Raw genomic sequence first — 16,490 nt, 5'->3', positions numbered from 1 at the left:
CGGCTGTGCTGGAGATTGTGAACCAAGTTCAGTACCAAGGGAGGTAATGATCGGTGCTGTTCTTGTTGTGAATATCAACTGAACAAATAATTCAAATGGGAGTTCTCCATAAAGTAGCAGTAAATGGTTTTTTGAAAGACTTGCACCTGTTTTTATTATTTAGTCTTTTTAATTTAGCCAAGGAGAAAAAGAGAAGCAAAGTACATTTACTCTTTTGACCTTTGCAACTGGTGAAAGCATCCTACTTTTATTTTATTGGAAGTGAATGACTTTTTGAAATATAACAAGATTTTTCAAATTCTATTAACTTTATATTCTACATTTTTGGGTGCAGTTGCAATGGACCTACTTTTAAGAGCTTTGTGAACAAGCATCTTTTTAAAATCAGAATTTTTGGAGTTTCTAAAATTAGTCCAAACCTTCAAATATTTCTACTGTAGCTTGGGTCTTCTGTAGTGTACAGTGTAGTGTCAACTAATGTAGGAAGTCTGTTACTGCATCATGATTCTGATCCTGTGAATGCTCAATGAGATCACGGTCTTGAAGAAAAACCTCATTTTGAGAGACCTTCTCGTTTACTGTTTGAACTGTTGTAATGCCTTGTGACCACTGCTCTTAGCCATTAATATTTTATCTAAAGTGCAGGTAGCAATCAGGTTATCAGAAGTTTCTGATTTATTGTAATGCCAAAGTCACTTCCACACATTGACCTCTTGATACTAAATGTCTTTTCTCTCTCTCTTCTTAGTTATAAGAAGCCAGACACAGAAAGTTATGAGGCACAAGCTCAAGGCCGCATGAAGCCACTTACTCCTTCCCAAATCAGTGTTCACATTGGAATGGATGATAGGAGGAGGGATTCATCCAGACCAGCTCCCTGGGATCAGATTAGTCAAGTGTCACTCTCTTCCTTGACTTCAGACAAGCTGCCCAGACATAATGGCTTTTTTGAGGAGGAAGGGGACAAGTGGTCGCTGCTCATGAACGGAAGAGATGAAGAACAGTACATCTGAAGCACTGTGTTCTTAGTGCAGCAGGAAACATTCCAGTGACGAGAGGAACTGAGTTATGGCATCAAGATCTTCAAGGTTATAAGTGAAGCTATTCCTTCAGCTCACAAAATGATTGCAACTCAGTCTGGTGTTGGGTTGTATGGACTGTGGATTCCTTCAGGTCACCAGTTATGTCCAGTCGCTGAAAGAATCTGGGGCTCTGTAGTGAACTGGCTCCTTTGCACACAGCAAACAGTGAAATAATGTAAAATTGTAATTTCAGAGTTGAATGGAGTTTTTCTCTTCTGGACTGTTCGCTGGGCACCATATTTCATACTTTTCACTCTTTCTAACTTTATTCTTTAAAGAGTATATGAAGCAAAAATATTTTCAGAGCTTCCAAATACTAGTTTCAGTGTCCAAGTGAAAATATCCGTGGCATAAGGAGCTCTGTGGTTGGAAGCTGTATTTTTAAGCAGAATCCTAACTAGTCACATCACTGTGAGAGCACTTTATACTTAGGATTCGTGTGCATCTTATTGGACCAAAAATGCTTCAGTGTTTCACTGACTATAACTCTCTGAAATGTCCATGTTAGACTTTCACTTGCTTTCAAATATCCACATCCTTTTGGTGCACATTTCCACTGCTAAACTTGTTCAGTGATTCCCACTGCTCTCCTAGGTTTTCTCTTTTGCTCCACATCAGCTTTTTTTTCCCCTTTCTTCACACAAGATATCTTCTCTGACTTCTTACTATGTTTACAGATATTCCTGTTTGGGACAAACTCTTCATAGTCACTAGGAATATTCCATTCTTAATGCAATTCCTGGTCCAAGTTAGCGCAGTATTTTCCTGTGGATACCTTGCAGGATCCTTTGAAGTCCCAGACAATTGGACAGTTGGCTGGCTCTTCCCTCTGAGTGAAGAATTTATATCAGCGTGAGTGAAGGAGGTATTTACCATGGAGTGACTGAAAGCAGGACTAGGTCTAATGTTGGTTCATTGCATGTTAACTCCAGTTTGCGTGTTGATTAAAGTGGAGTCTAAAGGTTAAATGGGACGTGGTGGAAAAGCGGCCCTAAAATGTTGGACTTCTAGTTGCCATTTATAATTTACTGTTTCTGATGACAGAAGGGCTTGAACTAAAACGATCTGTAATAGCTTGAATTTTAATGTAAATGGGTTTTCATGTTTTGAATTGGTTTTAATTTTCATCTTTTCTCTAGTTTAGTAAGAAATGAAGGTGCTGAACAAACGTTTTTCACTTTAACGTCTTTACCAAAGCTGGCAGTAACTTTGTCACTCTGAATGTCAAATTCATCCCTTAACACCTTTTGGAGTCAGTCAGGGCAATCGACTGCTTCAGTGCACTGAATCTGGTCCCATGGTGCTGTACTGCTGGACTGTGGGACTCTGAAGTAAGCAGACCAGAGTTTTATGATCTTATCTAAAAGGTGAAAGGACAGATATTACCATGCCGAGCAATGTGAAATAAGCATTTAATTTCACTGACCTATATATAGGACTGTTTCCAATGGGGGTTCATATCCCGCTCCTCCTAATTTCTTTTTGTTTTTACAAATCAGGAAAGAGACTGTTCCTAAAGCATCAGGCAGGTCTTCCTATTCTCTCTTCCTCTTAATATTATTTTTGAGCTGTCCTTAGAAAACATCAACAGCATTGTCTTAAATACAAATACAAATCAGTTTTAAAACTGTAAAATCTCTTTATATGTGCAGAGATTACTTTCACAGCGTGCACTTTTCAAACATGCCACAGGTGCCTACAGACGGCCCTGCGGGGAAGGTGGTCTACTGTTTCACTATGTTGTGTTTCCTTACCAGTGCTTACAGTAAAAATTTGGTGTTTTTTTTAAACAAACATCTGTGTCTTGGTTGTTGTTGTTGTTTTTTGTAGGGGTGCACCAAAAAAAAAAAAGTGTAAGCAGTAACTGTTGGACTGCAGGATGCATATGCAAGATGTCTCTGCCAATGAGCATTTGGTTTGTGACATGTCGTGCAGAAGTGCTTCAGTGTGACTCAGCGTGCTTCCCATGGACGAAAGGAAACCCAAGAAATTCAGCCAATCAGTCTGTTGGGTCACATCTTTGTGCTGTTTGAAGTTGCAAGAAGTTCTCTGATACACTGCAGCAGAACTACGGCTAACTTGATTATATGGTTGACTTGATCACCACTTTTTGGAACTTCAGACCAGTCTGCTGGTTAGATTAGTCTACTGCTTGTTAAAGCAACACATCTGAAAAACAGTTTAAGCCAAAGATCATATTCTACACACATTCAAAATTACCATGTACTTGGGTAAGAGAGATTTTGTGGCTGATTAGAGTGACTGCTTTGAGATCTAGTTCAGGCAGAGTAAGCAGGGAAAAAGACAATTATACTGTGCATTGAGGCAGGTTAGGTTGTAAGCAGGCTGAAGGGTGGAATTAGAATTCCAAATTGTCCTGAGAAATTGGACAGGACTGACAAATGTTGCAGAGAGGACAGAGAGGAATTAAAGGTCAGCTTGGCAGGAAAAGGTCAAGTAGTTGACTCGCATTTGTTTTGTGACCCATTCTAGCAGCGCTGCCGTGCTGCAGTGTGGACACATACACAGAGGTGTGTAACAGTTGTCATCTACGTGACATAAAACAACTCTGGTGAGGTATCAGCTGAAGCAGCAGGTCTGGTTTTGTATGCCATGCTTGTTAGGAAATGTAGACAGTTCAGAAAAGAGCAATGAGATTTACAAGGAGTCTAGAAAACATGGGAACATAAGTACCTGAGAATAAGAAATGTAAGCAGATTGAAAGAGTTTGAGTAGGTTTGCCAACAGCATTCCTAAAGGAACTACACGTCTTCAAATACAAGAAGAACAATTTGGTCCTTTCATCATTTCAGGCTTGTGCTCAAGGTAGATAGACGAAGAAATAATAGGCTTATTGAATCAAGGAGGATTTAGATCAGTGGCTAAGGAGGAACTGTCTAGCAGGGAAGAGATTGCCAAGAGGGGCTCTTTGGCCATGTGTGGCAGTCAGGCTCATACCTGTCGAAAATGCTTTAGCCAGAGGTGAATCCTGAATCCTGCTTTGGGGCCAGGTGACTGCTTGGACAACCTCTTGACGTGGTCTCCAGCTGTGCTTTCTTTCATTTCTGTGGGAGGAAAATGAGCTGGCACATCATCAGAAGAGAGGACTCTGAACAGAACACACTATCCTGCTCTCAAGAGGTGCCAAAGGACTGGAAGAAAGACTAGCTTTGACTTTATTTAATGTATTCTGACATTTATTTAATGACATTTATTTGATGCATTCATAAACTGGGCAATAGGTACAGATTTTGTAACTGTATTTGCATAGTGTCTTAAACTGTAAACTGCTGTGAGACTTGCCTGTTAGACTGTAAGGAAGTTAGACTCGTTACATGTAGGCAAGAAAAACAAATTTAAGTGCAAGTCCTGACACTCCTGATCCTATGCTCTTGTTAAATCTGAGCTGACTCGCTAGAGGGGTGTACAAGGCATAGGACAGTATCTGCATTTCTGCATTACACACTTACAAGCTTTCCCTGTCCTCAGCAGAGCGATCTGCCTGCAGAGCCCTGGCACAGCTCGGTGCTGGCCCCAAACTGGTGCTCTGCTGGACTGGGAGCCAGGCGCAGGAAAAGGGCTGGAGGGAGGTTCCTGAAAGGAAGGGCTCTTCAGGTAAGCCCTAAGCTCAGTGCCCTGGCTGCTCACCGGTACACTACACATCTCCCTTTTCCCAGGGTTAAACATTTTGATGGATTGGAGAGCACGGTGGGGCTTTTCAAATCCCAGTTGTGGTCTTAGTTATCTAAATTCTGCAAGTTCCCCTGGCATGACTCAAATGCTACAGATCTGAGCCTAAAAGTTGATTTATCTGATGATACACATAGGAATGTCGCAGCCATACTGGAGGGGTGACATTGTTTTCTTTAAATCTTGACTGCTGTTTAGTTATTTTGCCCTGGAAAAAGTAGTGAGTCTTTGTCTGTATGTGTATTTATATATATATTTATGAACACAGAAGACATCTAAAGGATAAGATCTTTTGCTTTGGTTTCCACGTGATTCTTAGTGCAGCAGATCAGGAGTAGTGTTTCAGTGATGCTTTCCAACCATTTTCATTCTCATGCTATTGTTTCGCATAAGAATGTTGGTGCCCTAAGTTCACCGAAAAGAAACGATTCCCTTTGTTTGATTTCCTCCTCCCTCCCTGTGTTCCAAGCAAACGAACCGCCTGATTTCTATGCAGGCTGATTGCATCCTCTCCGTGACTAAACAGTCTTAGAGAGATTGTATTTTCTCTGAATAGGTTTGTGCGTGAAGAAAACAAATGAGTAGGTGGTGAAATAATACGGTGGAGTGCAGGATGGTAAATGAGATAACACTGAAATGTCCGGTTTAATTTCCTTTACTAAGATGCCACCAACAAGCATGCTGGTTTTCAGTGGAAACCATTTGAGAGCCACAACAAAAGAAGAAGTGGTGAAGGGCAAAGCATCCCGCTCACATGTGACTCCCAGACAGGTACAAAGGCAGGAGGAGGGAGATGATTCCTCTCCTTGTCTCGAGTTAAAAGCACCGGGGTTTTGCAGGCAAGCACAGCCCAGCTGCAGGCTCTCTGTGCAATGATCTGATTTTCACAAGCTGTTTATGCACAAAAGGATGATTTCTGAAGTTTCCCCCGGTGCTGCAGGTAAAGGGGAGGGGATTTTTGCATGAGGAGGTGAGATTTTGTTTCCTCACTTGGGCATTCAGCTGCCCCAGGCTAAGGCAACTCCCCTGGGAGATGTGTGCTGGTTAGTGCTGGTTATTATCAGTTAGTGCTGGTGAGTGCAGCAGCCCAGGTGGCTGTGTGGCCCTGGCTGGGGCTGTGCCACCTGGCAGCCAGCACCCCACCTCGCAGGGGACCACGAGATGTCACTGCAGGCTTGGCCCAAGCCAGAGAATCCCGTTAATCTGCAAAGCATCTGAAAATCCAGTACAGTCAGTGCTCATTGACTCATTAGCCACGAGGGGAAGGAAAATGCAAAGGGGGCAGTTTAAGTCAAAGAATACAGCGTGCCTAAAATTTTGGGTTGGCTTGACATTATCTAGCTGGGGAACAGAAGATTTCAGGCAGGCATTTATTTGCACTGAGCTCTGAATTGCTACCTTGTTTGTATTATTTGACAGCTAAGTGATTCCTGAGCTCCACATGTGCTGTCTGCTAAAATTATTGTTAGCTTTCTTTTCTTTTTTCCCTTTGACAGGCTGAAATGTAAGGAGACGAGCAGTGCTGCAGGAAGGCTGAGCGTCCTGTCCCTGGCTGCATGCTCAGCACCAACCCACGCCTTTAGGCAGAAGTTTAAGCTCCCCAGGTACCCGAGGGTGCAAGACTTCTTGTTTGGTTGGCTTTTGTTTTCAGCAGAATCATAATCTGGGCGAAGTCACATTGTAGGAGAGCACCAAAGCCCAAATGTAAATCCTTTTGAAATCAATCAGTGATTGACTGTCAATCCTTCTGTCAATCCTTTTGAATAAGAGGCATGTGCTCAACGCTCCTCCGAACCATAGCTGCACATCTCATGACAGTTATCACACAAATGCAGGCATAAATTGGAATATTTGAGGCCTCCAAACACTTACAGAACTATCCAAAATCCAAATGACTTTTCTAAAAAGCAAATACATGATCTGGGTTTGAAAGAAGTTCACCGACTTACTTGTCCTTCACTGTCACCTCTTTTTACCACGAACACAGTGTGGGACACGTCTGGCCACTGGCAAGTGCCAACTGTTGTGAAAAGCCACTGTCACGAAGTGCTGTAGCTCTTTGCTGTTATTTCAGCCCTCTTAACCCAGCTCTCCTCCATCCCTTGACACTGCCTGCTGAAGAGGAAGAGGAGCGGTCCCCAGGCAATGCAGCACCACGGGGCAACCATCAGAGAGAAGCTCACTAAGGGTGCTTTGGGGACGGATACACACGGTTGATAGCATCACCCAAGCCTCCATTGCTACAGGATGGTTGGTGTTAGCTTTTCTTAAAGCAAGTTGCTTTAAAATTCACATTTTTCTCTCTGCTTCTATTATATTTTTAGACATTTCTGCTCTTTGGGGCAATGCGTTGCCATGCCCTGTCCCCATCGGGCTATCAGCAGGCAGGAGGCTTCCTTCTGCTCTCCTGTTGAGACCTCCTCCGGCACAGTTCCCTTATTATGTTAATAAGAAAGCAGATTTTAATTGCATCTGATGAGGAGTCTGCTCTTCCCTATACCTTCACCATGCTCAAGCCTGTGGATTTAATTAGGTCCCTTGGGGGACACGGCGTGACCCTCTTAAATTCCCGGTGTGTCAATGGGGTGGTTTTTAGGGCTAAGCATCTCCAGCAGGAAGGGCAGGGGACTTTGGGTTTGCAGGGAAGGTTGGGTGCTTTAGTACAGGGTGTTGTGGAGGCTTTCCTGGCAGGAAGAGAGACCCGGCTGTGCACGGGTCACATCCCCAGCATGGTCTCGTCCCTTGCAAGGGTTAATGTTATTCTGAGACACCTCTGCATTGCAGTTGCAAACCCGAGAGGCTGGGAGCAACCTGCCGAACAGGAAGCGGCTCATTAAGCCCATACTGTCACTGATTCATAAGGGAGCGCGGAGACAATATAATTACTGTAATTATGTCAGGTACTTGCTGCAGAGTTGCCATTTGTGTCGGGAATTTTATCCTCTCTGTATGGCAGGAGGATGAAAAAAAAGCAACTTATACAGCTGCCAATATATTCGTGCCACAAGTAACTTACTCAGACGCTGTCGTTTGATTGTTCTGCTTGCAGAAAATGAAGGTTGAGCCTTCTCCATCTTAGGGATGAAGCAGTGGTAGGGAAGGAAGGCTTCTGGGTAGTGTGTTGCTTTCCTCATGCCAAGGAGGGAGGCAGATTTTGGCTGCAAAGGTGACCTGGCCTATGCCACCCTGGCCAAGGTCAAGTTGCAGTAAGAAAGTCTACACCAGCAGCATTTGTGCTAAACAATTTGGGCAAATATAAGGCGGTAGAAATACGGGCTTGCTCTTGAGCAATCGTCAAAGTAATGAGAGAAAGCCCTGAGATAAAGGGGCTTCACAGCAATAAGATATCAAACCTTTTCCACGAGGAAAGCATTGATTGTATTTTGCAGGAGGCTGAACCACGGCAGGGGTTGAGTGACCTGAGCAGTGCCTGCCCCAGCAGGGAGCAGACGTTTTGTGCTACAGCCCTGCCTTGTTCTCACAATTGCTTGGCTGGTTTGTAAAAATAAAAATAAATAATAATTAAAAAAGGGGAATTTAAAAGAGCTCACTTAGCTTCATAAAAGCACATGAACAAACCAAACAGCTCACCAGCAGACAAATTATTAGTGTCTGATTCAGGCATGGATGATTGTTTCTCCAACAGCTTCTTCCCCTCGCCATCCTCACCGGCTCTTCAAGCATTTTTGGCGTCATTCTTGTATGAATAAGTCAGAAAAGAGACACGCCGGAAAAGCCTCTAATAAGAAACCTGAAGAGTAATGAAAGGAGCAGATGAAAAGTTCTGCCAAAGCATGTGCAATACCCGAGTGTTACATTTACCCTAATGCCACACATGCCTAACTACCACAGTGCTAATGACAGCGCTGTGAGTGCTGTCCTTCCACTTACTTCTTTAGGAATTAAAACACACTCGTTAGAGATGGCAGCAGGTGTAATCAGAATGACTGCACCTATCACCAACACTGTCCTCGTTCGATCTCCTGTGCTGTATATGTGCGCGTTTGGTGCTGCAAATGGCCACAGCGTTTTTGCAATGGATACCCCAGCTTCGGCAAAAAGAAACGACAGAACAACAGACCAACCAAAAAAACAAACACACAAAGAAAACCCCACACCTTTAACACCCCAGATCTAACAAAGCACAGCTGTGATGCTCTGAGTGATTCCAGCTCTTGACACCACAGCTCGCACACCAGGCACGTCCAGAGAAGTACCTGGGAAGTGCTGGCACGTGTACCCCGAGGGCTGCTTCACCTGCAGCAGCTGTTAGCACATTTTATACTCTCTTATTTTGAGATTTTTGCATGCAGGTGAGTTAACCTTACCGCCTGTGACAATATTTAACTTCTCTGTTTCTCATCCTCCCCTCTGGGTTTGTTGGTGTCCCATACGTAGCACACCAATTGCAAATGCAGCAGGGGTGGCACACGCACAGCAGCTTAAGGGCTGAGTCTGAAGAAACCAAGCCTAAGTCACCAGTGTCTCATATCCCCTCTCCTGCCTTACTGACGGAGAGAAAAAAACCTCCTTGCAGTCTCTGAAGGAGGCTTCCACCTTCGGGATGTGCCTGCTGGGTGTTACACAGTTTTGGCAGATCCCAGCATCGTCCCGCTCTCTATTTTCCAGGCCCATGTGGAGCACAGGCTGGAGCAAAGCTGACACAGTTGGCTGGGGTTTTTGCCCTCATCATGCACTGCCTTCAGGTCCATCTCCCCTTTCTTGCCCCTGCTAAAGCTGGTCAAGTATATCTTGGTCAGATGAGCAGGACTCAGGTGTATTACCCGAGGTGTGACTGGGACTGACGTTAAGTCAGATTTGGTAGGTTTTTTTCTTCCTAGAAACTGGAAGAAATGGCCATGGTCCCTCTGCAGGTAAACTTTAGACAGTACGTGCAGTAAATCCCATGCACTCTTACTGTACCAAACCCTGAACATATTTGCAGGGTCTCTTACGAATTTCAGACCTGTAAATCCTCGACACAGGGATAGGTGGGGCAGTGGAGCAGGAGCATGGGAAGGAATCTTAAACTGCCTGGTTTGAATAATTTTAATTATTTCATTTGGCTAATAGCAGCCGACAATCAAGGGGAATGAAGGCAACTGCTTATTTCCCAGTAACTCAGTAGTGACTGTGAGAGTGCTTTTTATTGGGGTGATTATACATTTCCCTTTTCTGATGTTTACGGCTCTCATCTATTTGCCCACAGCAATCTTGCCTGCCTTACCCTCTCCTGTGCTCTGAAAGCAATTCCACACAAGTGGTTTCTTAAAAGAAGGTGTTTCTAATGAGGCTGGATGTTTTGGAAAAGAGGAGGCTGGCTGAGCTTTCTTGAAATACAAAGGAAACCTAGGCAAGATCTCTGGGCTGTTTATTTAAATAGTCAATACCATTGTGCTGGATGAGCCATTCTCTTTGGCTGTTAACTTTTCCACCTTCTGCTAGTCTTTCATCTTAGGTAAGTTGCTCTTTTAAAATATTGGCACAGGATGCCAGTGACACCACTTGGAGAAGGAATGGCTAGCTCTGGTGTGACAAGTGCCTGCACAGAACTGCAGGAAGATGTATCCACCTGGTTTTGTGAAGAGAACGATACAGCTCTTAGAGTGCTGGTGAAGCTCTTTCGTTGCTTCGTGCGTGGTGCAGCTCCCATTTCCCTCTGACATCATTGGCATTTGGCTGAATCCCAATTCCTTCGGAAGATGATTAATTGCAGAACAGCTATCCTTGTTAGTGGTATTCAGCCCCCACTGAATTTACCACAAAAGCAATTAGCAAGGACTTGTTAGATGGCTTTCCTACAGAAAAAGCTTGGCTTGACTACAGGAACCAGCATTTCCCATGGCCTCAGAAAGCTGGGGAAGGCATTTCAGCCACAAAACCCCACATGGGCATCCAGTCTCTGTGTCCACATCAGATGTCCTGTTCCTACCATCGCTGGCCCTGTGCTGAGGACCACATGGCACTGTGTTGGGATCACACATCCCCCAGGGCTACACCTTTCACCACACGGGAACATGCTGCTTGTCCCTGCCCCTACATGAGGTCGTGAACATCCACCAACACCTACCAGCTTCTCTCCAAGTCACTTCATTGCTTCACTGCCACGATGAGCAGGTCTTCTTCAACACTCGTGGGCACACTAAAGAAATATGTTTATGGATGACCACATGCTTTACTTCAGAAAGCGTTTACATGGCTGTGCCCTTTTTGAATGATTTGCTCCCCTGGTCTTTCCAGGGCAGCATCATCTCCCGATGGCATGGCCAGGCCTGGAGGATGCCTGCCTGAGAGCTTCCGGACATCCACCTGTGCATTCACGGGAAACACTCAATGTTCCTGAAATACTTTTAAAGTTCTCTTTAAGGATGAAAATAATAATGAGAAAAAAAAATAGTGCTGTTCTTAGGCCATGCCTAAGCCCTGCTAGAATCTCTCTTTATCTGTGCCCAAAGTTACTCTTAGGTATTTGAGAAAATCCATAAAATGTAGCAAGATCCGAGCTATGCTATATTTTGAACTATGTCATGAGACAGCTATGTCACAAGAGGACTACTGGTGCAGCCTTATTGCTGATGTAGTATTTTGCCATCTGGACCTTCCCCCTCAATAAGTACTTGTAAGTAGTTGTCTTCTCACAGTGCTTTGGGCAGAATAGCTACGAGCTCTTTTAACAACTACAACAGCTACTCACAGTAGCCAGGATACATAGCCAGCTTCCAGCCTGGCTCCTTGCAAGCCTGGTGGGGTACGGCTTCCACCTCTGCAGCTCTTCCTTTTTGTAGACTGGTTGGACATGCTTTTCAAATCCTCAAGAGCTTGGCTGGTAACATTCAGAAGCCAACTCCTTTATTAAAATTAAAAAAAAAAAAGGCCTATGCTGAGCCAATGTAGTAAAATGTAAATAGTCCAACAGAATCCTGCACCAACAATTTACAGTTCAATACAAGAGGTCTGTTTTTCTAGCTCCCCAAAGGCTGTGACCGGTATATGTAAAAGCAAGAGGGTTATTTTGTCTCTCACTGCTGTTTCCTTCTGGCCAGCTCTGGGGAATGAGAGAAAAATCATATCACGGATCATCTCTCACTTTGATTGCAATTTCAGCGCTGGATATTTGGATGCCATGATGATGAATATAGTGAGGTTGCCTAGTGTGGTAAACTGGCAAAGTGGATTTTCATTATGAACAATAACTAATCAGTGAGGGGGGACAGAATTACTGATGGCATCCAACACAGAAACACAGACACTGATGGGGTTGGTTAGGACATAATCATCCAAACGATGAGAGTTTATTGTCACCAGGGTCATGCTGCTACCTTTTCTTTTTGTGGACATACCATGGAGCTGGTTGTGACGTTGGATGTCCCCCTCGGTTCAGATGTTACCCTTTGGCATGGGAGGATTTTCACAGTGCAATCACAAAACACAGTGCAACAAATCTGCAGGACTTCTCTGATGGCTTTTTAAGTGCTAGAAAGCTTCTAGCACCTTGGAAATGGCTGGTTGGCTGGTGCTCAGCACAAAACTGCTGCCGGCTGCAGAACTTGGTTGAAGGAGAATTAAGGTTGCTCTTACTTTTAAGGTCACATACTTCAAACCTCTGAAGACTTGGAAAAGCCTAGTGATTAAAACTAAACTTCTGAAAAACAGGAAACACCTAACACCTGGAGCAGTGAATGCTGTCCATGCCAACACGGGTTCTTTTGGTGCCTCCTGAATTTGTTTCTAGTGAAGACCAGCAGCTTCCTCTGTGCCACTCAGGACTTTATAGACCTTTATAGACCTATAGCTGCGCCAGAGCCATCCCACATTTCCCACTTCTCAGGTTCTCACCACTGCATCCTTTCCACTTCTGGAGATGGAGAGCCCAGAACCACATACACTGTCCAAAAGATGATACACATATTGACTTTGACAGTGCCATACTTAGGTTTTCTGCTCTACTCCCTGTTTCTTCCCAATTAATTCCCAATATCTGTTTTTGTTTCTTTGGTCCCTCTTGATCTCCATGTTGATGTCTGAATTGCTCCAGGCCTTTGGTAGGTCTGGGTGTCATTGTGGGTATGATTATACACCCAGAAATGCCTGTTTGCACATATACACACACACAAATGCACATATTTTTATTGGTATTAAAAACCATCAACATGTGATAATTATGTTGGCCCATTTAGTGTTTAATTTGGAGACAAGGCAGAGAGTGGATTTTCTGTGGAAGCTGCTAAAAAGCTTCTGCATGATGGCAAATGCCTCTTGTGTATTGGAGTCTTCTCTTGCCCTCACTGCCTCTGCTCTCCCAACAAATCCAGATTTCATCAAAACTGACCGACAGCCCAAGTCTCTTCCACGTGTCCTTGGCCCCAAGAAAGTTGTTGGATGCGAGCATCTGTGAGTGAAGTGAGGATGCTTAAGTAAATGGTAAAGTGGGCAGAGTCACAAAAAAATGCTGTCTGACATCTCAAAGCCCTTCAGAGAAACAAGCAGAAAGCATGGCTGTGTAGCCTCAGCATTGCAGTAGGCCCCAAAGGCCTGCCCTGACCTGAGGGGAAAACAGAGTCCTTTGATTATTGTTTTGCACACTGTTGATTATATGACCCCTCAGGAAGCAATCTTAATTCCTGCTGGAAAAAAAAAATGTCTGCAAAATTATCAAGGCACTTCAAAATGGCTGCAAACGCCTACAACAGTCTAAAAATACGCACCAATGGCAATGTGTGCTGCACCAGCTATTGTCTCTGTACTTGAGGTTGTGAACTGATAATTTCACATGCCAGCACTCAACAGAGTGGTCCAGCACCACTACATAAAATGCAAATCATTTTAGCTGCCAAACATTGCATATATTTCTTGCTGTTTGCTGTTCGGCAGAAAATAGGCACATTATGAGGAGAGCTGTTCAGACGGGAGCTACTGTCTCTTTGGGTTTTCCTGGCCACAGCCTCTCTTTCCAACCAGCACTTCTGCCTGGTTTATTTTGATGTTTTTGCCTGCATTTCCCTGCATATCATACATGGTATGATAACCGAGAGACAGAGCACAGCAGAGGGTGATGGAGGGTGACATTTGTTGCTGCTGCTGCCAGCGTGGGTCTTGGAGGAGTGACGGTGCCAACACCGACCACCTGGAGTGGAGCTGTCTGTGGGATGACTTAGCTGTTCCTTAGAAAATCTAACCCACAGGTTTCCCATAATGTCTGCCGTGTACTATCATAGTAACTGGGTAAAAACCGTGTTCCTCTTGTTGCAGGAGAGGGGTTGGCCCGCTGCTATATCTGGGACCTCAGCAGTGGTTGCAGGCAAGGAGAGGAGAAGGTGGCTCTGGTCACTGCCGTGTGTAGTGCCCCCAAAGCCCAGGGTTAGCCCTACTGAGAGACGTGTTCCTGCTGTCAGACAGGTCACCCCAGCCCAGGCCCTTGAAGGTATGCAGGCCTTTCATGCATTAGTCACATTTTGTGCCTGAATATCAACCTTTAAATCTTTGGACTACCTAGACTTGTCTACCTGGACTTTAGTAAGGCCTTTCAAAGATCTGCCACAAGATCTTTGCAGACAAGCTGTTGATGTACAGGCTGGATGGATACCAGACCAGGGGCAGTGGGCACCAAGGGGCAGGCAGGAGGCTCCCTCTGAGCACCAGGCAGCACTTGTGTGCTGGGCGGGCGGCTGAGCACTGGCCCAGGCTGCCCAGAGAGGCTGTGGGGTCTCCTCCTGGGAGAGCGGCACAAGGCGCCTGGACGGGGTCCTGGGCACCCTGCGCTGGGGGGCCCTGCTGGAGCGGGGCTTGGGGCCGGGGGCCTCCAGAGCTCCCTGACAGCCTCTTCTGTGCTGTCACTCTGTGACTCTGTGGATCCTAAGTCCAGAGCTTAGGTTTATAGTGTGGTCATTGTCCTACCCTGACATCCAGACCTATCTGTGTCTCTCATGTCTGCCTGTTTCCTTCCCAAGTAAACTGCAGCACTCTGGGCAAGGACACTGGTGTGCCCCTGGGCTTCCAGTATGGCAGTGGTATGCACCCAGGCCATGCACGCTGGTAGCACAGACTGCTTGTTTTCCAGCCTGTTACGCTGATACAACATTAGTCCTTAGCACACAGAAAAGCTGCAGGATAAGACTGCTGGAGAGTGTCAGATGCTCAGCTGGTAGAAAGTGCTTGTGATGGGAGCTGAATCACAGATGCCCGTGAGAGAGGAGTAGCAAAAAGAGCAACCTGTGGGAATACTTATGCAGAAATGTTGTAGATATCTCCTCACCTGCTGTTCCCCAGTCAGATCTGTTTGGAGTTGACTCTGGTTGGAGTAGGTTATAAATGCTGTTCTGTGAGATTCTTGGATTGGATGCTAAAAATACCAGGTGATTGTAAAGACATGTTTCTGGCATTAAAATCTGGGATTGGTCCGTTCCTTCCATGTATATCAAGCCATGACCGTGACCTGACTCCTGGCTCAGTTTGTGTCTGCCTGCGCCAGTCCTCCACCATTCCTGATGAAGTGTACCACGTCCGTGGGCCTGTGCCTGGAAAGAACCCAGGAGGTGGGTGGAGCACTCCTTAGACATTCTGTGGGGACAGTTGGGTGGGGGGACATGAGACCAAGCACCAAGGAGCTTCTGCCCTCCAGCCATGAACCCACCCAGCCAAAGATGCACACGAAAGCCCACTACCCTCTCCAGAGCTGGTGCTGTGGGAAGAAAGTGGCTGTAGGGTTGAGGAAGCTGTGCCCTGGGAAGCACTGGTCCCCTGGGGACTCCTGGCAGTGGTCACCCTTGGATTTGCAAGGCAGAGACCCCTGAACGGGCAGCATGATGTGTGTTGGGTGTAAAGCACACTGCTGCTTTTGGTGCAGGGCTGTTGCTTCCCCATGGAGGGATCCTTGCAGGCCTTGTTATTTATGCCTTCAATAGAAGGAACATCAGTTTACACAAAGTCCTTCTCCCCATTCTGCTCCCTACCAGGGCTAGGTGTGCCTGGGAGGGAGGGAGAGGTATTTCAAGCTGTATCCACACTATTAATTGGGTCTGTCTCCATCCACCCTTGATTACATCTGCTCTTGGGGAGATCTCATTCCTTGGCTGATCCGTGTGAAGGGTCAGGTGATGCAATTGTTTCTTCCTCTCTTAATTATTTCACAGTATTAATGACTTTCCCTCGGGCTGCTGTTTGGGCCACCTTTTTAAATTAAACCTAGCTGCAGGCTGCACAGATGCAAGTCTGAGTGGCGCTGAGAAGAAAATGCCACGTATCTTGGTATGATGCAAGTCCAGTAACGATCACTTGAAAAATGAAGTGTGTATATGGCAGGTGTGAAACGGCTTGGGAACTTACAGCTTTCTCTGCGGTGTGACTTTGTGTCTGGGCTGCAGCTTGACACCGCTATGGAGCCTATGGGAAAAGTGGCTTTTTTGTGCGTGCTCACAAAAGAGGCGCCTGCTTTATTTTTGGTCTTACTCATTTCCTTCAGCCTGTAGTAAGGCAGTCAGAATGCGAGTGTGTGGGTCCACCTGTAAGGACAAGGGAAAAAAAAAAAACATGCATGAATTGGAAATCTACTGGCAGGATGAGCAGCTAAATAACAGCTTTTCAACCCAACTTTTATTTCAGTGTTCTCAGTCTACCTGAGCAGAGCCCTGGAAATGTGTTCACATGAATAATAATAATAACAGTAATTCTACTGGAAGAGCTCCCACACGAAAATGCTCAGAAAGCTGTGCCGCAGGATAA

The 16,490-nt window shown here is 45.3% G+C and overlaps 1 protein-coding gene across 8 annotated transcripts in view; it reads left to right on the top strand.

Annotated features, from left to right (window-relative positions):
• The window catches only part of ATP7B (ATPase copper transporting beta), a 46,459-nt gene extending 43,590 nt beyond the window's left edge, over nt 1–2,869 (top strand). For 7 of the 8 annotated variants that reach the window (XM_040542924.1, XM_040542917.1, XM_040542933.1 and 4 more), the window contains one exon: nt 749–2,863. In XM_040542924.1, the coding sequence (XP_040398858.1) occupies nt 749–1,013 (265 nt within the window). In that variant the 3' untranslated portion in view covers nt 1,014–2,863. Of the gene's footprint in view, nt 1–748 lie in introns of all 8 variants that reach the window. The other variant, XM_040542910.1, reaches the window with a different exon arrangement.
• Nucleotides 2,870–16,490: the final 13,621 nt, after the last annotated feature.

The sequence above is a fragment of the Cygnus olor genome, chromosome 1 (assembly GCF_009769625.2).
Source record: "Cygnus olor isolate bCygOlo1 chromosome 1, bCygOlo1.pri.v2, whole genome shotgun sequence".
Taxonomy (NCBI): Eukaryota; Metazoa; Chordata; class Aves; order Anseriformes; family Anatidae; genus Cygnus; species Cygnus olor.
The sequence above is the reverse complement of the archived record's forward strand: the minus strand, read 5'-3'. Positions and strand labels throughout refer to the sequence as shown.